Source organism: Mandrillus leucophaeus, unplaced genomic scaffold, assembly GCF_000951045.1.
Source record: "Mandrillus leucophaeus isolate KB7577 unplaced genomic scaffold, Mleu.le_1.0 Scaffold1155, whole genome shotgun sequence".
NCBI lineage: Eukaryota > Metazoa > Chordata > Mammalia > Primates > Cercopithecidae > Mandrillus > Mandrillus leucophaeus.
Window position 1 is genome coordinate 659,696 of NW_012099821.1, and position 27,955 is coordinate 687,650.

The 27,955-nt window shown below is 33.8% G+C and overlaps 1 protein-coding gene across 1 annotated transcript in view; it reads left to right on the top strand.

The window, feature by feature from the left end:
• CNBD1 (cyclic nucleotide binding domain containing 1) overlaps positions 1-27,955 on the top strand; it is a 517,073-nt gene that overhangs the window by 427,029 nt on the left and 62,089 nt on the right. The window contains exons 7-8 of the mRNA XM_011998293.1: positions 2,607-2,744; positions 4,434-4,566. Coding sequence (XP_011853683.1) covers positions 2,607-2,744; positions 4,434-4,566 — 271 coding nt within the window. The remainder of the gene's footprint in view (positions 1-2,606; positions 2,745-4,433; positions 4,567-27,955) is intronic.

Sequence of the window (27,955 nt, forward strand, 5' to 3'; positions counted from 1 at the left end):
GTATGTTTATTGTGGCACTATTCACAATAGCAAAGACTTTGAACCAACCCAAATGTCCACCAATGACAGACTGGATTAAGAAAATGTGGCACATATACACCATGGAATACAATGCAGCCTTAAAAAAGGATAAGTTCATGTCCTTTGTAGGGACATGGATGCAGCTGAAAACCATCATTCTCAGCAAACTATCACAAGAACAGAAAACTGAACACCACATGTTGTCACTCATAGGTGGGAATTGAACAGTGAGAACACTTGGACACAGAAAGGGGAACATCACACACTGGGGCCTGTTGTGGGGTCGGGGGAGGGGGAAGGGTTAGCATTAGGAGATATACCTAATGTAATTGACATATTTATGGGTGCAGCACACCAACATGGCACAGGTATACATATGTAACAAACCTGCACATTGCTCACATGTACCCTAGAACTTAAAGTATAATAAAAAATAAATAAAATAAAATATTGAAATCATAAAAGAAATTATAAGTATTAATACTTTAAAAAATCATTTGACTAAAATAAGTGGATATGTAAGGGGCATTGGAAGTTTTATAATTTCCTAATTATTAATATTAGGGACTCTGATGATATTTTTTAATTAATTGAGAAAGAAATCCTTAAGAATATTGTTCAAAGTCATAGAATAGTTTTGCTTTTATAATGACTTATTAGGTAATTCCAAACAATTCCCTAAAACAATAGATAAATTGAAAAATATGTAAGTGGACAATATCTGCTTGAAATTATTGAGAGCTAATGTGATTGTAACTAGGAGATCAAGTAGAGGAGAAAGATTAGGAGAATATGCCAAATCCTGAGCAGGAATACAAAAGCAAATTCATCTTTCAGTTTTGTGTGTTGCTTGCTTTGGACGACTCACTTATTCTCTCAGCTCTGGAAAACTTGCAGCCATTATCACTTATGCATCACCGTTTTCCCATTCTTTTCAGTTTCTTCTAGAATTTCTATTAGATATATGCTAAATGGTCTCCATCTATCTTCTATAGCTATTACAACCCCCTTCTTATTTCCATTTCTTCTATATTTTATTCCAGATTATTTTCTTATATATTATCCATGTAATGAATTCTTTTGAAAATTATCTTTAATCTACAAATTTTTGTGACCATTATTTACAAAAGTTCTATTTTGTTCTTTTCCAAAATACCTCTTTTTGCTTCCATCATGTCATGTTCTGATTTTTATAGTTTACATAATTTTAAATGTTTGTAGTTTCTTTTAGGTTGCTCAACTTTTTTCTCCTTCAAGGACTTCCCTTTGTAGGGGTTTATTTATTTGTGTGTCTTGTAATTATTTTTACTATGATTTTGTCATCAGCAAGTGTTGCTCTCTGTGGGAGTTCCTTTCTCTCTGAATTTGTACATAAGGCTAAGTTTGTATAATACCTTCCTGGATCCTAGGATTTTTACTAGTTGTGTACCAGGCATTTTATTCATTTTTCAGCTTTGGGTCTTCTACTGTGCATAAGTGTATGCTCTGTACTCATTCAAGCTGCAAACCTAGGTTCTTGATTTTCTAACAATTCTGTCCACTTTCACGGCTAGATAGCCAGCTTTTATGTGGCTTTCTAAAGTACTGGATGTAGTTCTTCCTGTCCCCACTTCACAACTGGGGTAATCCTCCAAGTTCCTAGACTTTAGGCAAGGAGGCGCAATTCCAGTCTCTGGCCTTTCATGGCTCTGAGTCCCATCTCCTGTTCCTACATGTACAACAAGCCTCAGAACTCGGTTCTTTGGGACCTTATTCTGGTTTGATAGGACTGTGGCCCACTTTGGCCTCAGCTGTGACTGTTTCACATTTTAAATTTCCTCTATGAATTTGGACTTGCAGATTCAAGCTCAGATATGCATTTAGTTAAAAAGAAAAATAGTCTATGGTTTTGAAGTAGAAAAATGGAAGTTTTCCCATATCATCTTAGATAGGCATATTGACGTGATGTTTTCTCTAAGAAGCTCCTTAGCCTCTCATAAAAAATATGCTCCTTATCCTTCACATGCCCTCCACTTTTCCTGGGTAAATATAAATATAGGTTTTCTATGTAACTGTATGTAATATCATTATAACCTAGTAACTCATGACATGTATTCTAGTAGTAACATTTTTCCATGCCTAATATTTATCATTTACATATTAAATTAAGCAATCATCCATAAGTATATATTAATGGTTTATATACTGTTTAACATTTTATTCATTTTTTTATTACTGAATACTACCAACATGTGATAATAAAACAAACAGAAGATCATATATATAAGTGTACAATATTTCTTCATTCTTTCAACTACTATGTATTGAATGGCTGCTATATTCCAAGCGCTGTAATAGGCACTTTAAATCACTGAATAAAACAGAAGATTTTTAATGTTATTTTCTTCATGTCGGTGAAAAGAATGACCATTTCTCTTGCCTTGGGAAGTGACATTGAGCAGAAGTAGTAGGAGCCATCCATGCAAAGACAGTTTAGAATCTCCTCTTTCATTGAATGAAAGCTTGACCTACAATCCAATCCTTCACTGGCATTTTTATGTTGGTGAGTGGTAATAAACATTAAATTGTCTCTGGTATTTTTACAGCTTAGCAAATGGAGTACCTTTGGAACTCTGGAAGTTATACCTCAGATTGAATCGGGAACACAGATGTTCTCAGTGGTGACAGAAGATGATTGTGAAATTCTTAAAATCCCAGCAAAGGGGTATGCAAAGATAAAGGAGGTATGATATCTAATATTATATATAAACAGAAATTGGGCATAAACTCAAGCTGTATTTTGCTTCTGTAGACAAAGATATCCATTATCTGTTTTATTTTTAACTTTAACTTAAGCTAGAGACATTAAAAAGGTGATTTATTTGACGAAAATCACTTAAGAGTGCTGGTGATAGGTAAAGTGTAAACAAAGGTCTCAATGAATATATTTTAGGTAATTTTAGAATACCCTTTGGCTTTTCATTAATTTCAAACTCATTCATTCAGTCAACAAATATGTGTTTTGCATGTTCACAACATGTCATATGCTAAGAATACTAGAATAATAAGACGGATAATAGTACTGCTGCTTTCCCTGTCTCTATAGTCTACTTAAGGAGGAAAAATACTTGAATGGGATTGGCATGATATTTCATAATTACAACAAACATCAAACTCAGAGCTGGATGAATAAGTGATAACAACTTACTCTGATTCCTTAATTCTGCAGCTTTAAGATACTCATTTACCTAAAGTTTAATAATTTATTCTCTTCTAATCAAATCCAAATTTTTTCTTGACTCCTATTTCTCCTACTTTGGATAGCAGAGGAAGTTTGTATAAATAATGGAATTGAGGCTGGGGGCGGTGGCTCATGCCTGTAATCCCAGTACTTTGGGAGGCCGAGGCAGGTGGATCACCTGAGGTAGAGAGCTTGAGACCAGCCTGACCGACATGGAGAAACCCCATCTCTACTAAAAAGACAAAATTAGCTGAGTGTGGTGGCACATCCCTGTAATCCCAGCACTTCAGGAGACCGAGGCAGGCAGATCACCTGAGGTAGGGATTGGAGACCAGCCCGACCAACATGGGGAAACCCTGTCTCTACTAAAAATATAAAATTAGCCGGATGTGATGGTGCATGCCTGTAATACCAGCAACTGAGGAGGCTGAGGCAGAAGAATTGCTTGAATCCGGGAAGTGGAGTTTGCGGTGAGGCGAGATCGCACCATTGCACTCCAGCCTGGGCAACAAGAGTGAAACTCCATCTCAAAAATAAATAAACAAAAAATAATGGGTTGAAAGGTTTCCATGATTCTGCTGTTTCATCTTTTTAAAAATGAGCTTAAGCCAGATGCAGGTCCTGCAGAAAGCTGGTGTAAGCCATGGTTCAGTGCTCATGTGGAGTGGAGTTGAGAAGACACCCATCTTCTTGGGTCTCCAATGGTGGGGATTTCTTGTGATTTAGTGGGCCCAGTGTCAGTAGTGCAGGTAATTCTCTCAGAACTCAACATTATTCTAAATCCTTAATGTTCATTTGTTTTGATTTTCAGAGTGGCTGGCTTTAACAAAAAATTCTGTATGTTTTGTTTTTATTTCCCAAATATCAGTACCAGTTACTTGATTTTATCAAACACAACTTTTCAGTTTAATCTTGACTATGACAGGGTTTTAAAAAACTCCTAAAACATTTATAGAAGTATAATATATAATGAAAGGTGAGCAAATATAATTTTAGTAAGTATATCTGAAGATTAATATTTTAATATGTCTATATGGCCACAGAGTGATGCTCTGATAAAATTCAAATGTATCTTATACTAACTTTTATTCATATGGCCTTTATTTTACTTCTCTCACCATTTATCTATTTGCTATTTCTTTGATTTTAAATGGCCTATTATTAAAAATTTGATAATGACATTCTATTTCAGGAAAAAATAAAAATTGAAAATATGCAAAAGTTGAAATTAATCCATATGTGTCCTTATTATGAGGAATGGCCTACTTTATCCATATATGAGCTAATTGCACTCCTTAAATGGAAAAAATTTCCTCCAGGTCATGGTGAGTTTAATGCAATTTTGGATCATTTTGTTTGCATTCTGTTATATTATTGGAATTGAAATTCTTCATAGTTGTAACATTTTATACAATATTTCTTCATATAAATATTCTCTAATTTATTTGATAATAACATTTGAATTGGGCATTTAGATTATTTCTTGCTTTTTATTAAAAGTGATACTGTACTGGCTTGAAGAGTGGCCTCAGGACTAACCTTACTTTAACATCTCTCTCTACTCCCTATAACTGTTCCCCTCTTGCCCCACCCTGACGGTTACTATAAGGGCCAAACTGAAAAGGAGAAATACTAGAGGGTATAGCCACTCACACGAGAGAAAAGGGAAAAAACCATTTTTTTCTTTTCCTTTTTCCTGGGTGGATAACTATTTAAGCAGCAAGTTTGCTAATCTGTACTTGTGCTACACATATTAGCCATGGAAAAAAATAATTATGGAGAATGAGTGAGGCCTAGATAAGAGAAAGTAGCAGTGAAGCACCTACATTTTCAATATTCAGCATAGCAAGGATGCACGGATTTCCTGGATTATGTGTACACAAAAAGTGTAGGTGGTATTGAGCCATTTTGCATGATTTGTCCATCTATGAAAGCCAATTTAACAAGGGTTGCCAACCCAAGAGGAACTGTGGTAGGATGGGCCAGAGCTTTAGGTCTCTTTTGGTAAGGAAACACAATTGCTTCATGAGAGACAGCCACAGATAACAGAGAGAGGATGGTAACCTCGCGTCTCTTTCCTCACAGCCAGTGAAGGAGCCAGAACTTACATTATAATGGAAGAGGAAGTGTTTGAAAGAAATATTTCTACCCCAAGTCTGCAAAGCCACAATTATAGTGAGGGACACTTTTAATTTAAGTTTGAGATTAAAATTCTAAAACAAATGAATCTAATTGGTAAATTCTGGGCAGCAACTATAAAAACATGGCAGAGTATTTATGAAATCTGGCTAAGGTATCCTTTGAAGGAAACACTGTAACATAGGAAAATGAGGTTCAGCACACCAAGAGTTCTTTTACTGAAAAAAAGTAAATATAATTAGGGGAAGTTTATCTTTCAAAAACAGGGATACTCTAATAAACCACTTAAATTTGGTGAGAATCTAAAACATTTCTCATATTTGTTCCAAATTTCCTTCTACTGCTTGCATTTATATTTTATTTATCATGTTTTTGAGATGTAGCATTTAATCCATGTTTAGTCAAATAACTATTTTTGCTCATAAATTTGAATATTTGTAATATGATGCTTTTGTTTATGACATATTTTTCCTGATTAGTTATAAATGGCATTTTTTTTAAACTAAAAGTACAAATAGAAGGCAAGTAGTAAACTGACTTGTAAAAAATCGGGAATTGAATATTTCTAAATTCCCCATGTTCATTACATAGAAACAGATGAGCATCTCAGAACCAGTTTGATACCTCGAGGTGCCAGTGATTCAAGTACCTGTGATGGTGATGCCTTTTTGTTCCTTCATTCATCCTTCACTGCTCTCTTTTGTTTTGGACAATATTTTCTAACATAGCATATTAATTCTTTTAATATTTTTTCACCATATTTGTTATTTATATGGTTGCTTTATTTTTTATGGTTGTTTTGGATTTGTCACAGTTTTGTCACAGGTTTTCCACTTTGTATCAGAAATATCAAATTTTGATCCTTGCCTCTCTTCCAGGCTTTTAATAAAAATATAATATCCAATCCTTGCCAATCTATCATTATATTAATATTTTTGAGTTGATTACAAAGGAGGAAAGAGACCATCATAAAGATGTTTTAAATTAGGTGATCCAAAAGAATATGAAATTTGGAAAGGGGAGAATGATTATGTGTTTTAATATATTTGATTACTAATGATAATAATCTCTCTTTTGATCTAAAATATCAATCAAAAATACTAAAATTTTGCATCAAAGAGCTAAAAAGATACTGAGAAAGTTAACATACTGTTTCCTAGACTAATATTGAATTCAAGTTTTTTGGTAAGTATCTTGAAAAATAAATGGTGGTGTTTGTTAAACTACCAGTTGCATTGGACAGTCTGTGAGTCTATTGAATAAGTCAAAATAATATTGTTTTCTCACCTATTCCCAAACATATAAATGTGTGGTACTTTCATAGTTTTAGAAAATATTTATCTTCTTTAGAGAAGAATGACAGTTTCATCTGATAATCATCAAAGCCCTATGGGTTCTGAAAGACTGTAGTTTTTATAAATAAATATACCTATGTGAAGAATAAACCCTGTCAAATTCATCTAATTTTCTTTTATGGTAGTGACAAACTTGATATATCAAAGAGAAGAATTGGATTATAATACTTCCTGACTGTTTACTCAAGATTTAGTTTGAATTTTTATCAGAGAATGTAGAGAATGTAGCTCAAATTACACTTTTATTATCTGGGTTGAAAATTAGCAGTAGTATGATTTCCAAAGCATAATTATGTGTGTTTTGATCTTATTTTAAATATGTATAGTAGATAGACTTTCAGAGGGATTTAGTTAATTATTCAAAAGAGTTTAGGATTAATCCTTGGCAATCAATGAAATAAGTAAAGCTTGTATCTGACTCTATTTGCTTTGTTAACTTCTTAAGTCTTCCTACTTTTGCTTCATATGCTAAGGGAACCTTATTGTAGTGAATATGTACAGTGTTGCTTATCATTTGGGTGTGTCTAGTTTATATCACATCAACTAAAGTCTTCCCAGTTGTTATTCTTTCAAGATGTGGCTGACTTGAAAGTGACAACCAGCTTAGGTCACTAATCAGCTCGTTCCCATGTGTATCATGAATACAATAAAAAATGGTAAACTGACTTGGCAAACATTTAACTATTTATGCATATTTTGTTGTTTTCTTGCTAATGTCAGTATGCCCCCATCTTTCTCCAGGTAGGATTTGATATAGCAAGCATGATAATTGGAAAAACTAAAAAAATTACATCAACAAATTTAGTGCAGAAAGATAAAATATGTGAAAATCATAATAGTAACAATAATAATAGTCAAAATTATATCTAGTTATCTCAAACCAAAAGTGGAGTATTTCAGTCACAAAATACATAGGCTCTACATCCCTTCAACCTTTTGACATCAGTCTCTTCCAGTTCAATTTACTCTGCAGGGAATCAAAAGTCTTAGTCCTATGAGGCACTCTTTGAGCATCCCAGAACCAGTTTGATACCTCGAGGTGCCAGTGATTCAAGTACGTGTGATGCTGATGCCTTTTTGTTCCTTCATTCATCCTTCACTGGTCTCTTTTGTGTTGGACAATATTTTCTAGTGTAGCATTCTTTTAATAATTTTTCACCATATTTGTTATTTTTTATGGTTGCTTTAGGGCTTACCATATACATTTCAATTCAGCAGAATCTACTTCAGATTTTTACTAACTTTATTCCAGTTTTAAATATGACTCTTATATAGCTCTACTTCCATTTCCTCCTTTATATGTTATTGTTATTATACAGATTGCAGCTATGTATGTTACAAATTCAACAATATATAAAGTTATGTCTCAAAAACAGAGAAAAAAGAAATCAAATATATATTTATAGTGTTCATTATATTAGACATCTTATTTACCATTTGTAGTCCTTTTTATTTGTTCCTGTGGACTCAAGTTGCCATCTGATATGCTTTCCTTAGTTCAGTATCAGTTTTCTCCCACCTGCTTTCTTATGCTGCTATTGCCAAATATATTATATTTCTATATGTTATATATCCAACAACATTATACACATATTATTTCACACAGTCACTCTTTATGAGTAAGAGAAGAATGGATAAGAAATATGTATTTATCTTTCCTTTTATAATTGCATATTTACCTTTAGTGGTACTTTTTGATTTTTCATGTGGATTCAAATTTTATGTGAGGATGCTTGTTTGCAGACTGAAGAACTTTTTTTAGTATTTCTTTGAGGGAGTATATGCTAGTAACAAATACTGCCAGGTTTTCTTTTACTGAGAATTTCTTCATTTCTCCTTTACTTTTGAAAGACAGCTTTGCAGGGTATAGGATTTGAAGTTGAAATTGGGTTATTTTGTATATTTTAAAAATGCAATCCCACTTTCTTCTGGCTTCTATTATTGTTTCTGATGAGAAGACAGCTGTTAATCTTTTTGGGATTCACTTATAAGTGACAAGGCTTTTGCTTGCTGGTTTCAATATTTTCTCCTTGTCTTTCGCTTAAAGAAGTTTTACTATAATGTGTCTGTTTGCTTATTTTCTTACCTAATACTAGAATTTTCTGTCACATACTTTAAAGCCCTGTTTGTTACTAATCTCTTCTGTTTCTGACTCCCTTTTTCCGATATTGTTAGCTATGATCATCAGTTTTAAAGTTTTTCTTGTTATTCACCCACTTAGAAATAGTTAATGTCCTCTCATTGTTATTCAGGTAAAATGCAAAATCCTTAATATAGTTTGAAAGGCCATTTATATCTAGGTCATACCTATATCTCAAAGCTTTAATTTTAATAATTCTTCTCCTTTTTCGTTCGTGTTTCTGCCAACCTGGACTTTTATTAGTTCTTCTATGTCACTATCGCCATTGAGGCCTTTTACATGTATTGTTACCTCTTCCTGGAGAAGTTACTTGCCCCTCATTTCAGGACATTTACTATTGTTAAGATAATGTTTTCTGGACCAGTTGAGATTCTGTTGCTCTTTGTTTGCTTGCAGAGATGCCTCTTTGTCTCTATGAGGGTCAACAAACTTTTTCTGCTAAAGAGCAGATACTAAATATTAGCTTTATAGGTCATATAGTGCCTCTGTTACATATCCACCCCCTTCTTCTTTTTAAAGCCTTTAACAATGTAAGAATCATCCTTAGTTGTAGTGTTATATAAAAAAAAAAAAAAATGGGCCTTGGGTCAGATTTGGTCCATGGTGTAAAGTTTTCTAACTCCTGTCCTATCTTATTTTGTTAATCACCTTTTTTTTTTTTTCTGGTGGGGGACGGGGGGCGGGGGGACAAGGTCTTATTATATTGCCCAGGCTGGACTCAAACTCGTGGGCTCAAGTGATCATTCCACCTCAGCCATTCGAGTAGCTGAGACTAAAGGCACATGCCACCATGCCTGGCTTTCCTTGTACTATCTTAACACTCATTGTGCTATGTCATAATTAATAGTTTAAGGGTCAGTTTTTCCACTAGACTTACAGTTTCTTTGGAATAAGACCATCTTATTTTTTAGTACCCAACAAGTATCTAGAATTTACAAGCCCTTGAAAATATTGTTGATGAGTTAATGAATATTTTGATGTCAGTGTTTACCCTTAGACCAAAGTTATGACTTTTTTCTTCCAAAAGAAAATTTAACTCTTTGCTGGTCAGTACATATGGGTTGTATTAACACTTAGCATTAATTTTCTCTGTTTGAGGAAAATGCTATCATTAATTCAATCTTAAAATATCTTAATACATTTATTGATAAATTTCCTGATTAAAACACAATGTGTTGCTTTGCTTTGCTACCTTTGAGACATTTTACAGAATTGCATCCTTGCAATAAATCAACCATTAATAATGCTGAAAGGCTATACTGTCTTAAACTCACAATCCAGGAAGAATAAAGGCAATTTGGATTTAAGGTGAGGTTAAATAAGGAAAACATTAGCACGGCATTAAGGACAACAATAGTTAAAGGAAGTCTGTTCTCTTCAGTGAATCACCAGGAGTAAAAGATTTGTAGAATCTATCAACTAATTTTCAGTTTTGGTCATCATGTTTAATTCTCACTATGCATGCAGCAAGCTTTCTACTACATGGGGTATAAGAAATGGAATGATCACTGATAAATGTAATTGAAGTATAATCTCCCTCCTTCTTAAGTTTGTCATCATGCATATTGTTCTTATTAATACAACCGTAAGAAAAAATTTTGGCGAATGATGAATACTGTACATTATATGGCTGAATGCCCCTTCCAAACACTTCTAACCAACCTGTGAAAGCTAAAAACAACTAAAGACTACATATTCTAGAATCCTTTGTAAAAGTTTTAATTTTGATTGTGGCCTCCATTCTGCCCAGTGTGTATTTCTCTACAGTATTTGGAAGAAGTCAGGAGCCGCTCTCCTTGCAAGCATGGTGATGAGCATGGTGATGAGCATGGTGGTTCTAAAGTTCATCCCCTGTATCACACTTGATGAGTGGCACACAGCAGCAGGGGTGAGGTTTCCTTTAGAAGAGCTCTGTGTTGTGAGTGGGCATTTCCGCTAGCTACTGTATTTTCTTGCTCTATAGTATTGAATTCTAGTTTTATGACCCTACTAGAGCTTCCTAACACCCTCTGATAAACCATTTTTTATTGAAATTAGATAGCAAGAGTCTGCTGTCTGTACCTAGGAACAAAGGACTGTGCACTGGGTGTTCATTCTACCAATGATCTCCTTTGTGAATAACTACTTTTTAAAAAAATTTTTCATTTGAAAAAATAATTTTTTTCATAAGAAATATGAAGTTTGTCTCTTCATATTTTTAACATCTGTGTACAGAACACCTTGCTAATTGCTTTTGTCGTGGCAATGAAAAGAAATACATTTTAAAATCACTTAAAGTCGTGCCGGGCACAGTGGCTCACATCCATAATCCCAGCACTTTGGGAGGCCAAGGCGGGCGGACCACCTGAGGTCAGGAGCTCGAGACCAGCCTGGACAACATGGCAAAACCCTGTCTCTATTAAAAGTACAAAAATTAGCCTGGCCCTGTGGCAGGCGCCTGTAATCCCAGCTACTTAGGAGGCTGAGGCAGGAGAATCTCTTGAACCAGGAGGCGGAGATTGCAGTGAGCCGAGATCATGCTGCAGCACTCCAGCCTGGGTGACAGAGCAAGATTCCATCTCAAAAATAAAATAAAATAAAATAAAATAAAATAAAATAAAATCACTTAAATGCTTGAGTAGCTACACTGTACTCCTTACTATGTAGGACAGTTTGAGCTTTCCTTTTTGATCTCAAAGATTTAATAATTAGAAAAATACAAAAAGTGTGATTGTTAAACAAGTGAGATAGATCAAAATATCATGTCTTAAAATGATTTTCACTATCTCATGGACATATATATTATATAACATAATAAATATCACAGACACAGTGGAAACTGAATGGGAGAGAGGAGTTTTTGGATGTGGTTGAACTGAAAGTAGGAGTGATAATGCTAGGCAGGAAAAATAGCATAAGCCAATATATGGTTTTTGCAGATCTTGCTTTAGAAAAGTTGATCAAACAGTCCAATTGAATCAGATGAATATTCATGAGCATTGGGAGATCAGTAAGACTTTCTGTAGTCTCAGGCATTTTAAATACCATATTCATATTCTTGGGCTTTAACTTACAGATAATTTGACATCATTAAAGGTTTTGAATAACAGAAGAGACCTGAAAAAGTCAAAGTTTTAGGGGAACAGCAGAGCAATATGAGTGATAGTTGAAAGGAGAGAGGTACTAGAGAACCAGAACAATTAGGAGTCAATTTTGGTAGTACCAGAGGCAAAGAGATGAGAGGCAATGGAGATAAGAGGCAGTAGTGACAGTAATAATGGAAATAAATTAATATGAGGAATATTTTCATTATTCAGGAGTATTGTACAGAATAGATCTTTTCAAAGACATTTCCTCTTCTTCTTTGCAATGCTGACAGTCTATGCATGTTGGGGATGTTTTGTTTTTTCAGATCTCTACCAGAGTACTCTGTTGCTGCACAGATGCATATGTCTGTGGATATCAGTTTAAATACACATCTGACACTGAGAAGGGATTCTCAAGCATGGGTTTAAATGAACCTGTGCTCTCACCCACCACCTGCAGCATTAGAATACACATTTCCTGGTATTTCTCACTGTCTCCAAAGTCTTTTGTGAGTACAGGCCACCATTTATCAATGTTCAGAAGAGAATTGCTTTTATTTTCCTACCCAAAGCCCAAGGATAAAGATAGTTTCCTGAATGACTCACTTCATGTGTAGAAAGATATTTATATTCATGTTTTCATTGACAGTCTTACTTAACGTTATTTTCCCTTTACTCTTACTTTTATCATTAAAACTCAAGCACTTTGGCTATTGCCATTTTGCAAATGCTCCCAAGGCTTCTTATGAGCCTGTTTACCATTTTTTCAGCTTTATCTGTAATATATATATATTTTTACTATGAAAGGATTTATGGTGATATTGATCATCTAAAGGTACAAATTCAGCATATATGGATTTTTTTGTTTTCTAAATAATATTTATCAAGATTAATTAAATATAATCCAGTACCTCAACATTGACTTTTCTGTTAGATTTTTTTTTTTTTTTTTTTACAATTCAAGAACCTTCAATTTATTTTCCATGAAGCTTCTTTTTTAAATAACTGTTTTCTTATGATTTCGTAGTATACCTTTTTGGTAGAGTAATAATTAGTAATAGAAATGTGTAATGACTATGTAAAATTTAATAATTTCATTAACATTCTCTGGAAAGAGCTTCTACTATTATTACCATAGAAGCTTTAATAATTTACCTCAAAAGTATTATGTCTAGAAATATCATTAAAATATAATGTTATAGTACAACAATGCACAACAGAATCACTGATTTTGTTTTCAATCAGTTTTGAATTTGGCAAGCATATTTATATCTATAGAATACTTCAAACATACTTTGTAGAAAGTATATAGTTTAATTTCTTACTCAGAATTTAGCCTTCTGATTTTATTAATAATATGATAAAGGTGAACAGTATATTAGTTAGGTAAAGTTAAAAAAGTACTGCTTATTTAAATAATTATCCAGCTGCTAGATAATAATTAAATTAAAATAAATTTAAAATTTATTTAATTAATTCAAATCCCTCAGAAGTAGATAAGATAAAATTAAACACCTTTTAATAATGGAACACTCATCTATTCAAATTCCCCATGAGCAGATAGAGCTTTTCATCAGTAACCCAGGCAACTCCTGAAGCTCTTTATAGAGCTCTTTTTTCTACCTCTTTCTACTTCCGGCAATTGACCATTGCTTCTTTATTTTGTCATGACATAAACTATATTTCCTACTATTGCAATTAACTTTTAGTACTGTATCTTCTGACATTTAGAAGGAAAGCTGCATTTCTCTTCACCTAAAAAATAAAACTGCATAATTTCATTTTCTCACATTTGAAGCAAACTATTTAAAAATAAATTTGAAACTTTTTTTCTCTAAGCAAAACAAATATGTGAACATTTAAATCTAGAGAAATGCTAAATTACAAATACCATTCATTTTAATAAAAGTGATTTCTACTAAAATTTCCAAAGTAGAACTTTTTAAAATGTGAACTCTTATGTTTCACTATGAATATTGTGTATAAGCAAACTGTTAACAATGATTATTGCTGCTTGGTGCTATTGATTGCCTTTTTTTCCTGCTTTCCTGTATATTATAGACATTCTATAATAAGTATATATGTTTATAATGAAATAAATAAATAGGTACAATTATAATACAATTTGATTTCTAAAAACCTAAAACAATCTTTTTAATAAAGAAGCAATTCATATTGGATGTTGTGATCCACCATTCCTGTCTTCTGCCCATTGGAGTGCATTAGCATAAGTCTTTGCCATCTTAGGTTTGACCGTTTTTATGAACTTTGGCAATACAAGCGTTTGGGAATGCCTTCTGCATGGAAAATTTCTTAACATTTGGAGGAATAAAAATGAATAAAGGTAGAGCCCCAAATAATAGAAGTAGTCAGTCAGGTATGTAGAGGAGGGAGAAAGGGGGAAGAAGTGAAAATGGAAAAGAGGTTCTTACTTGCTTCCAAATTCTAAGGACAGGTCATTAGGGTGTAAAAGTAAATAAGGCTAAAAGGTTTCTTTGTGAATGGTGACATCCTGAGTATGTTTAACAAGAGGACATAAAGAAGCAAGATTGACTGTTGCAAAAGTAATTAGTGTCTCTCTCTCTATATATATATATGTCTATATAATTTGGTGTGTGTGTATATATATGTCTATATACTTTGGTAATGCTCTCATGACCAATGATCACTGAATTCATTTCCTTTGTATATCTGATGTCTATAAAAAGAGAAATAACGCTTTAAATCATAAAACAGGCTACAATTCATAAAGTATCATAATGTAATAATATATGGTTTGAGGAAGTATCTTAGGCCAATAAGTACAGAAATATAATGCAAGCCACATATATCATTTTAAAATTTTCTAGCAGCTACATTTAAAAAGTAAAAAAGTAGGCCAGCGCAGTGGCTCACGCCTGTAATCCTAGCACTTTGGGTGGCCGAGGTGGGCTAATCACGAGGTCAAGAGATCAAGACCATCCTGGCTAACATGGTGAAACCCTGTCTCTACTAAAAATACACACACACTCACACACAAAAATATTAGCCAGGAGTGGTGGTGGCCACCTGTAGTCCCAGCTACTTGGGAGGCTGAGGCAGGAGAATGGCCTGAACCCAGGAGGCAGAGCTTGCAGTGAGCTGAGATCATGCCACTGCACTGCAGCCCGGGTGACTGAGGCAGACTCCGTCTCAAAAAAAAAAAAAAAAGTAAAAAATTAAATAATATATTTTATGTAACACATACACATATCTAATATGTGACCAACATAAAAATTACTAATTAGATACTTTGTACATTTTCATATTTTGTTTTCATATTAAGTCTTCAAAATCCAGTGTTATTTTACACTTACAGTGTATCTCTATTTGACCTTGCCACATTTTAAATGCTCAATAGCTACATGTGGCTAGCAGCTACCATATGGGATAGCACAGTCTTAGAATATACAATACTGTTTCTGAAACTGTAAAACAGAAAAAGAGGCAAAAATATTGGCATAACAGATATATAAATATCAATTTTTAAATCTATCAGTAAAGATTAACTATGATTTCTTTTTAAAAAATCTTATAAATCATTTTAATAATAACTTCCTAAAAAGTAACTAGTGCTAAGAGAGTGAACCATGTCAATATAGGTTTTTTTTCTTACTCTGATATTTGAATGTCCCTAATTTGTTTGTAATCACACATTTAAGGATGCATTTGTGAGAATGTGGGGTGTGTGTGTGTGAAGATTATCTCAAGAAAATGAAAACATATTTACCTATAATATTTTAATTTTCATTTTAAAATAAACTATGTTGTACTAATAAATCTGTCAAGATACCAGGATTATGAATTAAATATCTTAGATCTTTATGGATGCTAATGGGCTTCATGAAGTGATGTTTATATCTCTATATTCTATCTAGAATTCTTTATTTTATCTAGAATTATATATTCTATATGTTCTCTCTACATTATCTATATTAATAAGAGCCCTATTAATATAGACATTATTAACATATTAATAAAAGCTTTATTATTAATATAAATTTGTATGAGCTGAACTGTATTTTAAATACATCGGGAAACAATATTTATAGGCCTCTTATAACAATTATTTGAGAAAGTAATTTTCAAATTTTTTGTAAATCTGATTTTATTATTGTTATTGTAACTACATTGCTATATTTTTTATTATAAAGGTAATTTTATATTCCACAAAGTTTTACCCCACTTGCAAATAGACTGTGCATGTTTATAGTTTAAAAATTATATAGATTCATGGTGTCATAAATTTGAAATCTATAGTATTCCCCTCCCATCAAGAAAATAGTATTGACTGCTTAGGTTCCCAGGACAAGGCACAAGACCTTGTTAAATCATGGTACCTGTAAGCGCGGTGGAGGACTTAAAGTATCCTTCTCTGCTTCTGAAAATGAGAGGCTACTCCTCACCCCATGACCACTACACCTTGATCCATTGAACAACATAAATAGATATTCCTTCAGCTTCAAATGTGCCTTGGTTTCTTTTCTCTTTTTCTTTTCTTTTTTCTTTTCTTTTCTTTTTTTTTCTTTTTGAGACAGAGCCTCTCATTGTCGCCGGGACTGGAGTACAGTGGCACAATCTTGGCTTACTGCAACTTTCCCCTCCAGGATTCAAGTGATTCTCCTGCTTCAGCCTCCTGAGTAGCCAGGATTACAGGTGCCTGCCATGAGGCCCAGCTAACTTTTTGTAGTTTTAGTAGAGATGAGGTTTCACCATGTTGGCCAGGCTGGTCTCGAGCTCCTGACCTTTTGATTCACCCGCCTCGGCCTCCCAAAGTGCTGAGATTACAGATGTGAGCCATCATGCCTGGCCCAAATGTGCCTTGGTTTCTTTGCTTTGTCCAAAAGATTGGGTACAGGAAAAATCAGCCATTTATTGAACATCTACTCTATGTCAGCTACTTTCTAGTTACTTTCACACACATTGTCTCATTTACTTCTCAAAACCGCTATCAGAAAAGTATATTTGCTTTATTAATAGAGAAACTCAATCGCAAACGTTTACCATTCCAAGGTTAGACTTTTGGTAAATGTCACGTTTGAAATCCAGAACTGATAAATGTGAAAATAAATCTTCTTTCCGTTACATTATGTGATTTCTTCAAGAGGTTTTCTAGTGTTTGGAAAAGTCTGAAGCAACTGCCTATGGGTTTGCAGAGGTAAGAGTATCACGACTCCAGTCAGTACAAAAATCTGGGGTTTATTTATGCATTTGTAAACTCAAGCCAGTTCTCTATTCCACTTTTTCCAAATATTTGCTTTTGTGAGTCTCAGGATTAACCTTCTTTCCTCTCCTTCAACATTTTCTCCCCTGTCCCTTCTCCTGGCCGTGTTTCTCTAGTCCCGATGGTCGTGTTTGATCACAATACAGTTTGTAGATTTTCCTTCACTCTCTCTTTCAGAAAGAAATGCCAAAGTGGTGTTTTAAGAAGCTTTTATTGCTATAATAAACAGAAAGAAATAGCCATATGGTTAAAAAGCGCCTCACAGCATTCCATCTTCTCCTACTGTTCACATAGACTTTCCTTAGTTTTCATGTAAATGAAATACGTCTTTGGGAACTTGCAGTCCTGAATTAGATCCAAATGCATTTCCCAGAAAATCATAGATTAAAAGGATTTTGGATTGTTAATTTGATAAGTTAATTGGGTTCCTTGTTTGTTGGAGAAGACCAGAATGAGGGCTGAAAACTCAGTCCAAATATGAGACAAAGTAAGCAATAGCTATGAAAATTGTCCCAGATCATTTGTCACCTGGGTGTATGTTAGAAAAAGGTACTACTTTCTTGTGGCAGATGTGGCCCTATGCTAGGGAACACATAGTGGTAGGATCATCAGCTGGATTTCAGCCACACCACACCCTGCAGCCAGGTGTCCTTGTGCAGTGAACAACCAGCAAAACTATGTATATGCAGTGATCGTCCATCTCTCTGTTCCCTTCTCCGTCCACATATAACATTCTGAAATCATATACTCGAGCTTGGATTATAAATAGGGCCAATGGCCTAGAAATATGGAGAAAAAAATGAAAAATATAGTGAAAGGGAAACATGAAGAGTTTTCTTAGCCCATGGGACACTTGGTTTAACCAGGCAAATGTTAATATGTGGAGAACATATGCAAATCAGTTATCCATGAGTCAGCATTACTTGCAGTTTAAAAAATGTAAATATGATATCAAAAATCAATATTACAGTTTTATGAATTATAAAGTATTTTTAAATATTTTCAAATTGATTTTATTAATGTTATTCTCAGAAATGGAAACTATTTTAACAAAGTATTTATTTTGTGTCCATATATATAACCACAGAGATTAGACATGGACACAGCATGTTATAATGACAATGAATTATATCTCCATCAATAAGTATTTACAATATATAAAACCCCAAAACTCTAGAGAGTCACCAGAATGAGTACCTGTTATCACTGAGTTTAAAATCCATATTGAAAAACTTAAAAAAAAAAATCTAAAGTTATACACTGTTCAGTTGGAAACTAGACACATTAACTTCTAAGAAGCTAAAATTTTGTAGCTATACTGGTATGTTAGGGCCACTAGTTGGTCACTTAATTGATGGCATTAGAAAATCATATAAAATGACATATATAGCTTAAGCATTTTATTTTAATTAAAAGTGTTTATCATGGAGTCAAACACAATGGATAGTGATCATAGTCCCAGCTACTCAAGAGGCCAAGGTGGAAGATTGTTAGATGTATATGTGTGTGTGTGTGTGTGTGTGTATTTTGTATTTACATGTATATATTTCCATATATATATATGTACACACACACACACACACACACATTCTATTTCCAATGTTTGGAGTGTGAAGTCCTCTTATTTTAGTATGGTTCCACTGATTGGAGATCTGAATTTTTTTATGTCCTTAGAATTTTAGCATCAATTCATTTAAAGAGGGTCAACAAATAAAATCTTTTGTGAAGACTAAAAATTTCTTTTGTACAATGCAAAAGATGAAACAAAATGTTGGTTATTTGAAAAAATAAATAAAATTGATAGACCATTGGCATGATTAACCAAGAGAAAAAGAGAGAACATCCAAATAACCTTACTAAGAAACAAAACAGGAAATATTACAACTGACACCACTGAAATACAGAAGATCACTCAAGGCTACTGTGAGCACCTTTACATACATAAACTAGAAGACCTAGAAGAGATGGATAAATTCCTGGAAAAAATACAACCCTCCTAGCTTAAATCAGGAAGAATTAGATACCCCGAACAGACTAATAACAAGCAGCAAGATTGAAATGATAATTTAAAAATTACCAACAAAAAAAGTCTAGGACTAGATGGATTCACAGCAGAATTCTACCAAACATTCAAAGAATTGGTACTAATTCTTTTGAAACTATTCCTCAAGATAGAGAAAGAAAGAACCCTCCTTAATTTATTTTATGAAGCCAGCATCCCCCTAATACCAAAACCAGGAAAGAACATAACCAAAAAGGAAAACTACAGACCAATATCCTTGATGAACACAGCTGCTAAAATCCTTAATAAAATACTTGCTAACTAAATCCAACAACATATCAAAAACATAATCCATCATGATCACGTGGGTTTCATACCAGGGATGCAGGGATAGTTTAACATATGTAAGTCAATAAACGTGATACACCACATAAACAGAATTAAAAACAAAAATCACATAATCATTTCAATAGATGCAGGAAAAGCATTCAACAAAATCCGGCATCACTTTATGATTAAAACTCTCAGCAATATCGGCATACAAGGGACAGACCTTAATGTAATAAAAGCCATGTATGACAAACCCACAGCCAACAAAATACTGAATGGGAAAAAGTTGAAAACATTCCTTCTGAGAACTGGAACAAGACAAGGATGCCCACTCTCACCACTCCTCTTCAACATAGTACTGGAAATCCTAGCCAGAGCAATCAAACAATAGAAAGAAATAAAAGACATCCAAATTGGTAAAGAGGAAGTCAAACTGCCACTGTTTGCTGACAAGATGATCGTTTCCCTTGCAAACCCTAAGGATTCCTCCAGAAATCTCCTAGAACTGATATAAGAATTCATCAAAGTTTCTGAATGCAAGATTGATGTGCACAAATCAGTAGCTCTTCTATACACCAACAATGAATAAATGAAGAATCAAATCAAGAACTCAACCCATTTTACAACAGCTGCAAAAAATATATATATGATGGAATACTACACAGCCATTAAAAGGAATGAGTTAACAGCATTTGTAGTGACCTGAATGAGACTGAAGACTGTTATTCTAAGTGAGGTAACTCAGGATGGAAAACCAAACATCATATGTCCTCACTGATATGTGGGAACTAAGCTATGAGGACACAAAGGCATAAGAATGATGCAATGAACTTTGGGGACATGGGGGAAGAGTGGGAGTGGGGTGAGGGATGGAAGACTACAAATATGGTGCAGTGTTTACTGCTTGGATCATGGGTGTACCAAAATCTCACAAATCACCACTAAAGAACTTAATAATATAACCAAATACCACCTGTACCTAAATAACTTACATAAAATAAAATAAAAGTCAATTTACCCCAGGATATGGGGGAACAGAAAAAAAAATGTATTCAATAACTGTATCTGGAATAAATAAATGACCTAACCTCAAAAATAAAATGATAGAAAAAAATAAAATAAGATAAACATAAAAATTTGTTTTGTTTTACTCAGACTGTTATCTACATCTAAATAGAAGATATTATTTTGCAACTCAATGTTTAGGTCTTTCTAACAGATTCGCCCTAGATTTCATAAAAACATGAGCTCTCTTGAACATAAAATAATTGTTGGTTTAACATTTGATTAAATATATACTTATAATGCAAATGAAAATTGTATAAACAGAATTTGGAACAAGCACAACTATTGTGAAGAATACAACTTAACTGGCATTAATTGAAGTACATGAGGATATTGAAGTGTAGTATACTAGCTGCAGGTATTTAATGGGACATAGATATGGGTCATGCTTTGTAAAGTCAGGTTATTTGGTAGATTTGTAAAATGGAATCTGGTTAGGAAATTTTTGCTGAAAACTTAAGTGATCAGAACTTAGCAAGAGCCGGGTGCAGTGACTCATGCCTATAATCCCAGCATGTAATCCCAGGAGGCTGAGGCAGGTGGATCAGCTGAGCCCAGGACTTCAAGACCAGCCTGGCCAACATGGCCAAGTCTCATCTCTACTAAAAATACAAAAATTAGCTGGGCATGGGGGCACATGCCTGTAATTTCAGCTACTTGGGAAGCTGAGGCAGGAGAATTGCTTGAACCCGGGAGGCGGAGGTTACAGTGAGCCAAGATTGTGCCATTGCATTCCGGCCTGGGCAAAAGAATGAAACTCCATCTCAAAAAAAAAAAAAAAAAGAACTTAGCAAGGATATTGCAAGAAGGCTTCATGGATTCTAAACTAATATCTTTCCATTTTAAGTGATGGCAGTCAAACTCAATGAAGCAAGAGAAAATAACAATAAACAAAATAATTTATTGGTTTATACAACTAGGAAGTTCAGGCATTTATCTTTCACTAATGCCTGTATCCACAAGTTAAACTAATTTCACTAGGATTGTATTTTCCAATCCTTTGTTCTTTTTTCACTTTGCATTATCTTCCTTCTCCAGGAAGTTTCCCCATGTTATGGCAAAAGTAGCTACATTGTCTTTACAGCCAACAAGCAACATTGTCTTTATAGCCCTGTGAAAAAGTCCCTTTTCCTGATTGTTCTAGGAAAAATCTGTTATGACTTACTGGCTGGAGTTGGGTCACATGCGCAAAGTAAACAATTTACTTGGGCCAGGGGATGGAATCTGTTGTTCAGTTATTGCTGGGCAACAGACCTGCCCCCAGGAATTGGTGAAGTCCTTCTTGAAACCCTAGATTACCAAGGGGATGGGTGTATCTCTTGCAATTTTTACAAAAAAAAAAAAAAATCATGTTTCATCCAGCTGGGAGTCAGACATTTCATAATCTTTAAAATATTCCTGCAGTTGTCAGAATTAGTTAATAGGATTGTCTCCTTTTGAGCTTGGATATGCTTTGTCTTTTTTTGTATGATTCTATTTCTTCTTTCTTGTAATAATTGTACATATTTATGGGGTAAATGTGATATTTTGACAATGAATATAATGTGTCATGATCAAATCAGGGTATTTAAATATCCATAATCTCAAACTTTTGTTATTTCTTTGTTTTAGAAACATTTCAAATCTTCTCTTACAGCTATCTTGAAATATCCAGTATATTGTTGTTAACTATAGTCACCCTACTGTGATTTGGAACACTAGAATTTGTTCCTTTTATGTAACTATAATTTTGTACCCATTAACTAATCTCTCTTCAACCTCTCCCCAACCCTTCCTAGCCTCTCATGTTGATCATTCTACTCTGTACCTACGTGAGATCCACCTTTTTAGCTCCCACAAATGAGTGAGAACATGCAATATTTGTCTTTATGTGCCTGGCTTATTTCATTTAATATAATGATTTCTAATTTTATCCACATTGCTGCATATGACAGCATTTAGTTATTTTTTTATAGCTCAATAGTATTCTATTATGTATGCATACCACGTTTTCTTTATCCATTCATTTCTTGATGGGCACTTACATTGATTCCAGAACTTGACTATTGTGAATAGTGCTGTCTTAAGTACTAGGGTGTAGGTATGCCTTCGAAATGCTGATTTTCTTTCTTTTGGGTAAATAGTAGTGGGATTGCTGGATCATGTGATAGTTCTAATTTCAGTTTTGAGGAACCTCCATATATTTGTAAATACTGGCTTTATTTATATTCCTACCAACAATGTATAAGACTTCTCCTTTTTCTGCATTCTCATCAATATTTGTTAATTATTGTCTTTTTGTAATAGCCATTAAAACTGGGATAATATAATCGATTTCCTCTTATTACCAAATCATCTCTGCTTCTCTTTGCTACTGTATCCCAATTATACCTGTCATTTCTTGCATTTCTTGGTACTTAACCTTTTAGCTGTCTTCTATTAGGGTCAGCATTTAAATTACAGATTTTCCTCCAAATTTCTCAGAGGCAGTAATGTTTCTAGTGCTATTGCTTTGTGTATTTCTATTTATAACTGCCTTCATATGATTTCAGGAAATATAATTCCCTGTGTGAATTTTCTAGAATTCCTAAATTGACTCCTGCTGAAGACTGACATGATGAGAAAAGTTTTTGTAGACTTCCATAAACAAAACTCATATCTGCATAATTATATCTGTATCTGTGTGTCTGTATCTATATCTTTATCACTTATACCTATGAATAACTATATCTACATATAAATCTGTATTTATGTCTACATATAAATCAGTCATCTCCCGGATAGAGTGATACCTGTAAGTCATCTCCATTTTTCAAAAGCAAGTCATACTTTTGTTACCCTCTTTCTTCTAAAAGCACCATATTGGAAGTCCTAGCCAGGGCAATCAGGCAAGAAATAAATAAATAAATAAAAGGTGTCCAAATAGGAAAGAAGAAGTCAAACCGTTTCTCTTCATGGATGAAATGATTCTGTACCTAGAAACCCTTAACAACTTTGCCACAAGCCCCTGATAAACGACTTCAGTAGTGTTTCAAGATACAAAATCAGTGTACAAAAATCAGTAGCATTTCCATATACCAATAATGTTCAAACTGAGAATCAAATCAAGAATGCAATCCCAGATAGATATGGTGGCTCATGCCTATAATTCCAGCATTTTGGGAGGCCAAAGTGGGAGGATCACTTGAGCCCAGGAGTTTATGACAAGTCCTGGCAACATAGTGAGATTTCATCTCCACAAAAAAGTTTAAAAAGCTGGCTTGGTGTGATGGCACATGCTATAGTCCCAGCACTCAGGAAACGGAGGAGGGAAGCTCATTTGACCCCAGGAGGTAGAGGGCACAGTGAGTTGTGATCATGCCACTGTACTCCAGCCTAGGTGATAGAGTACAACACTGTCTATAAAAAATGCAATCCCATTTACAATATCCACACAAAAAAATAAATATGTAGGAAGACATCTAGCCAAGGAGGTGAAAGAAAGACATCTATACAGAAAACTAGAAAACACTACTTCAGAAAATCACAAATGACACAAACAAATGGAAAAACACTCCATCCTCATAGATTGGAAGAATCAATATTGTTAAAAATGGTCACATTGCCCAAACAATCTTCAGTTTCAACACTGTTTCTATCAAATGACCAATGTCATTTTCCCCAGAATTTGAAATAACCGATTCTAAAATGTATAGGGAGCAAAAAAAGGGGCCAAATAGCCAATGCAATTTTAAGCAAAAAGAACAAGGCCAGAGGCATCACACTACCAGACTTCAAACTATACTATAAGGCTATAGAAACTAAAACAGCATGGAACTTTACAAAAACAGACACATGGACCAATGCAACAGAATAGGGAACCTAGAAAATAAGCTGCACATCTGCAACTGTCAGTCTTTGACAAAGTTGACAAAAATAAGCAATGATATTGGAATAGCTGGCTAGTCATAAGCAGACAAAACTGGACCCCTTCTTTTCACCATATATAAAAACTAAGTTGAAATGCAGAGAAGACTTAAGCCTAAGACCTCAAACTATAAGAACCCTAGGAGAAAACCTAGGAAACAACGTTCTGGACATTGGCCTTGGGAGATAATTTATGGGTAAGTCCTCAAAAGCAATTGCAACAAAAACAAAAATTGACAAGTGGGACCTAATTAAACTAAAAAGCTTCTGCACAACAAAAGAAACTATCAACAGAATAAGCAGACAACCTACAGAATGGGAGAAAATGTTCACAAACAATATATACAACAAAGGTCTGATACCTAGAATCGATAAGAAAATTCAACAAGCAAAAAGCAAAAAACTCACCTAAAAAGTAGACAAAAGACATAAACAGAGGCTTCTTAAAGAAGACATAAATGAAGCCAACAAACATGTAAAAATGCTCAACATCACTAATTATCAGAGAAATGCAAATCAAAACAACTATGAGATACCATCTCCCACTAGTCAGAATGGCTATTATTAAAAAGTCAAAAAACAATAGATGCTGGTGAGGCTTCAGAGAAAATGAAATGCCTGTCCACAGTTGATGGGGATGCAAATTAGTTCAGCCACTGTGAAAAGCAGTTTGCAGAATTTTCAAAGAAAAAATGGAACTACTAATAAATCCAACAATCCCATTCTTGAGTATATATCTAAAATAAAATAAATCTTTCTACCAAAATGACTCATGCACTTGTATGTTCATTGTGGTACTATTCACAATAGCAAAGACATGAAATCAACGTAGTTACCCATCAACAATGTATTCGATAAAGAAAATGTGACACATATATACCATGAAATAGTATGCAGCTATATAAAAGAGCAAAATCATGTCCTTTGCAGCAATATGAATGCAGCAGGAGGCCATTACCCTATGCGAATTAACACAGGAACTGAAAACCAAATACTGCATGTACTTATAAGTGGAAGCTAAACATTGGATACTCATGGACATAAAGGTGCCAACAGTAGACATTGGGGACTACCAGAGTGGGGAGGGAGAGAAGGGAACAAGGACTGAAAAACTAACTATTGGATAGTATGCTCGTTACCTAGCTGACAGATCAATTGTACCCCAAACCACAGCTTCATGCGATATACCTTTGTAACAAACCTGCATATGTACCCCTGAATCTAAAATGAGAGTTGAAATTATGAAAAAGAAAATCTCTAATTTAGGCATTTTTCCTCTGAAAGGTGCAAATTGTAATTTTCCCAATAAAACATATATTCCCCTCCCTCCCAAAATAAAACTACTGTATCAGTATTTTGACATAAACTCTTTTTAACAAAATGAGTCCTTATTGCAAGGTTGCAATGCTTTCATTTTAACCATTTCTAAGTATTGTTTGTGACTTACATGTGCACACATTCTCTGTTCTCTTGGGGCAATAGCTGCATGATTAGTTTGATCACTGAATATTGCCACTCTTGAATTTATGTCAGTGGCATTTCTATACATTTTGGATCCCAAACACGTGTTAATTCAAGGCTTCCCAGGCTATGAGTTAATGATAAAAATGAGCTGATCTTCAGATCCTGTGAAATATAGTAGGGTTTGACATTGCTTTTATAAAGAGAGAAAACTAAGACTCTGCTAGAGACAATCTATCTTTTCTGACTACAGCATTCTTATTTCCTATTTTAACTTTTTTGCACTTCTATATGTAAGTAAGAAACATATGAGGAAGTAATTTTCCATAATGTCATGTATTGATTTTTTTTAGCTTTAATGAAAGTAGTGTTTGGGGGTGTTTTGTTGAAAAACAAATCTAGCATTTTAGAAGACTCAGAAATTTCAGCTAGGAATATTTCATAAAAGTTTTTTTCTAAAAACAAGACAAATATTGGGTCAGTAGAGGGCAGCCATGTCAAAGACCTGCGTTTCCCTTTTGGTCTTCTTAGATTGCCAAACTTTACAGGAGTTTTTAGGAAGATAGAGCTATGAGATGTGTATTTGCTCCCAGAAAAGTTGGGCATTTACATGCAGATAGTATTCAATTATATATTGTTCTGCCTAAAATTTCTCAAACGACATACTTTAAGTGTTTTGAATTATTTTCGTCATGTAATTTTGGCTGCTTTGTGATGGTAGTAACATTTTCTGATGTTATTTAACATTAATCCACTCTTCACTCAGAAAGATGGGCAAGGCTTTTTACTAAAATACCATGTCTCCAACTTCTACTTTAGAAAGGACAAAGTGATAATGAACTTGAAAAGGCTTGATGCTTTTTGCATATACTACATTAATATTTATCCATTTGTGTTTGTTGGACAAATATTGTTTTAGAAAATATTGCAGGGACTTATTTGGAGAAAATATTTGTCATAGAATGTAAAATGTAAATCAAATTTGAATTACTATCCAAGAAGAAATGACATGTGTCTGAATAATGTAATGAGAGTTATTCAAGTATTTTACACAGAACAATTTTATGTACTTAAGCAGTTATACTCAAGAAGTACTGTGGTCCCGTATTTATTCATACCATTTCTCAAATATTTAAGATAGTTTCAAAGAGAAGAAATATAATGTATGTTGCTTGAACAAATTCTTCAATAATGAAGGAACTATCAGTAGTTTTTAATGCATGGAACCATAGAATATCACTTAGCAAACTGTCTCAGCCACTCATTCACTGTCCTGCATAACAAGGGAAGTCTTTGAGAAGAAAGTGATGTTTTTTTCTTCTTCTCAGGAAGATCGGCTATGTTACACTGTGTTCTTATGTTCACTTTACTAGATAGAAAAGTAACATGCAGCCTTTTACAATTACTTGTTCTTAAATAGAAAGGTATAGAAAATAAGATTAAATGGTTATATACATTTAATGGTTTTAATATTTTACCTATTCTTTTTACATAATGACAGTAGGGAAAACATGTCAGCAACAAAAATAATTTTAATAATAGTATACCAAGGCAAAAAATTGTGTTTACCCCGATTTTGTACCTTTCATTTTCTAGTCTAAACTGTTTTTACTTTGTGTGTTCATTTTAGAAGACTGATCATAGCAGCCTCTTCTGGAATATTGGAGAGATCCTTCCTGAGTACCAAAGTACATGTAATAATAGCATGAATGTTTTAATATGCATAAGTTAGTTGATTTGATCACATTTTCAAGAAGTAGATGATACCAATGCATTTTTTTCTAATTCAGTATAATATGGGAGCTAAAACTGACAAAGATAATATTTAAAAAGATTATTTATGGATCTAAAATGTGAATATCCATATAAAAATCTTAAAAATTCTATTTGGAAATATAATCTAGCAGCACTTTAAAGAATAGCACACCCAAAACAAAGTTCATTTATTCTAGGAATTCACTAAAACATCTCATTTTTTTTAAAAAAGATATTACTATATTTCACTTAAATATAAGTCAAGGGAGGAAAAT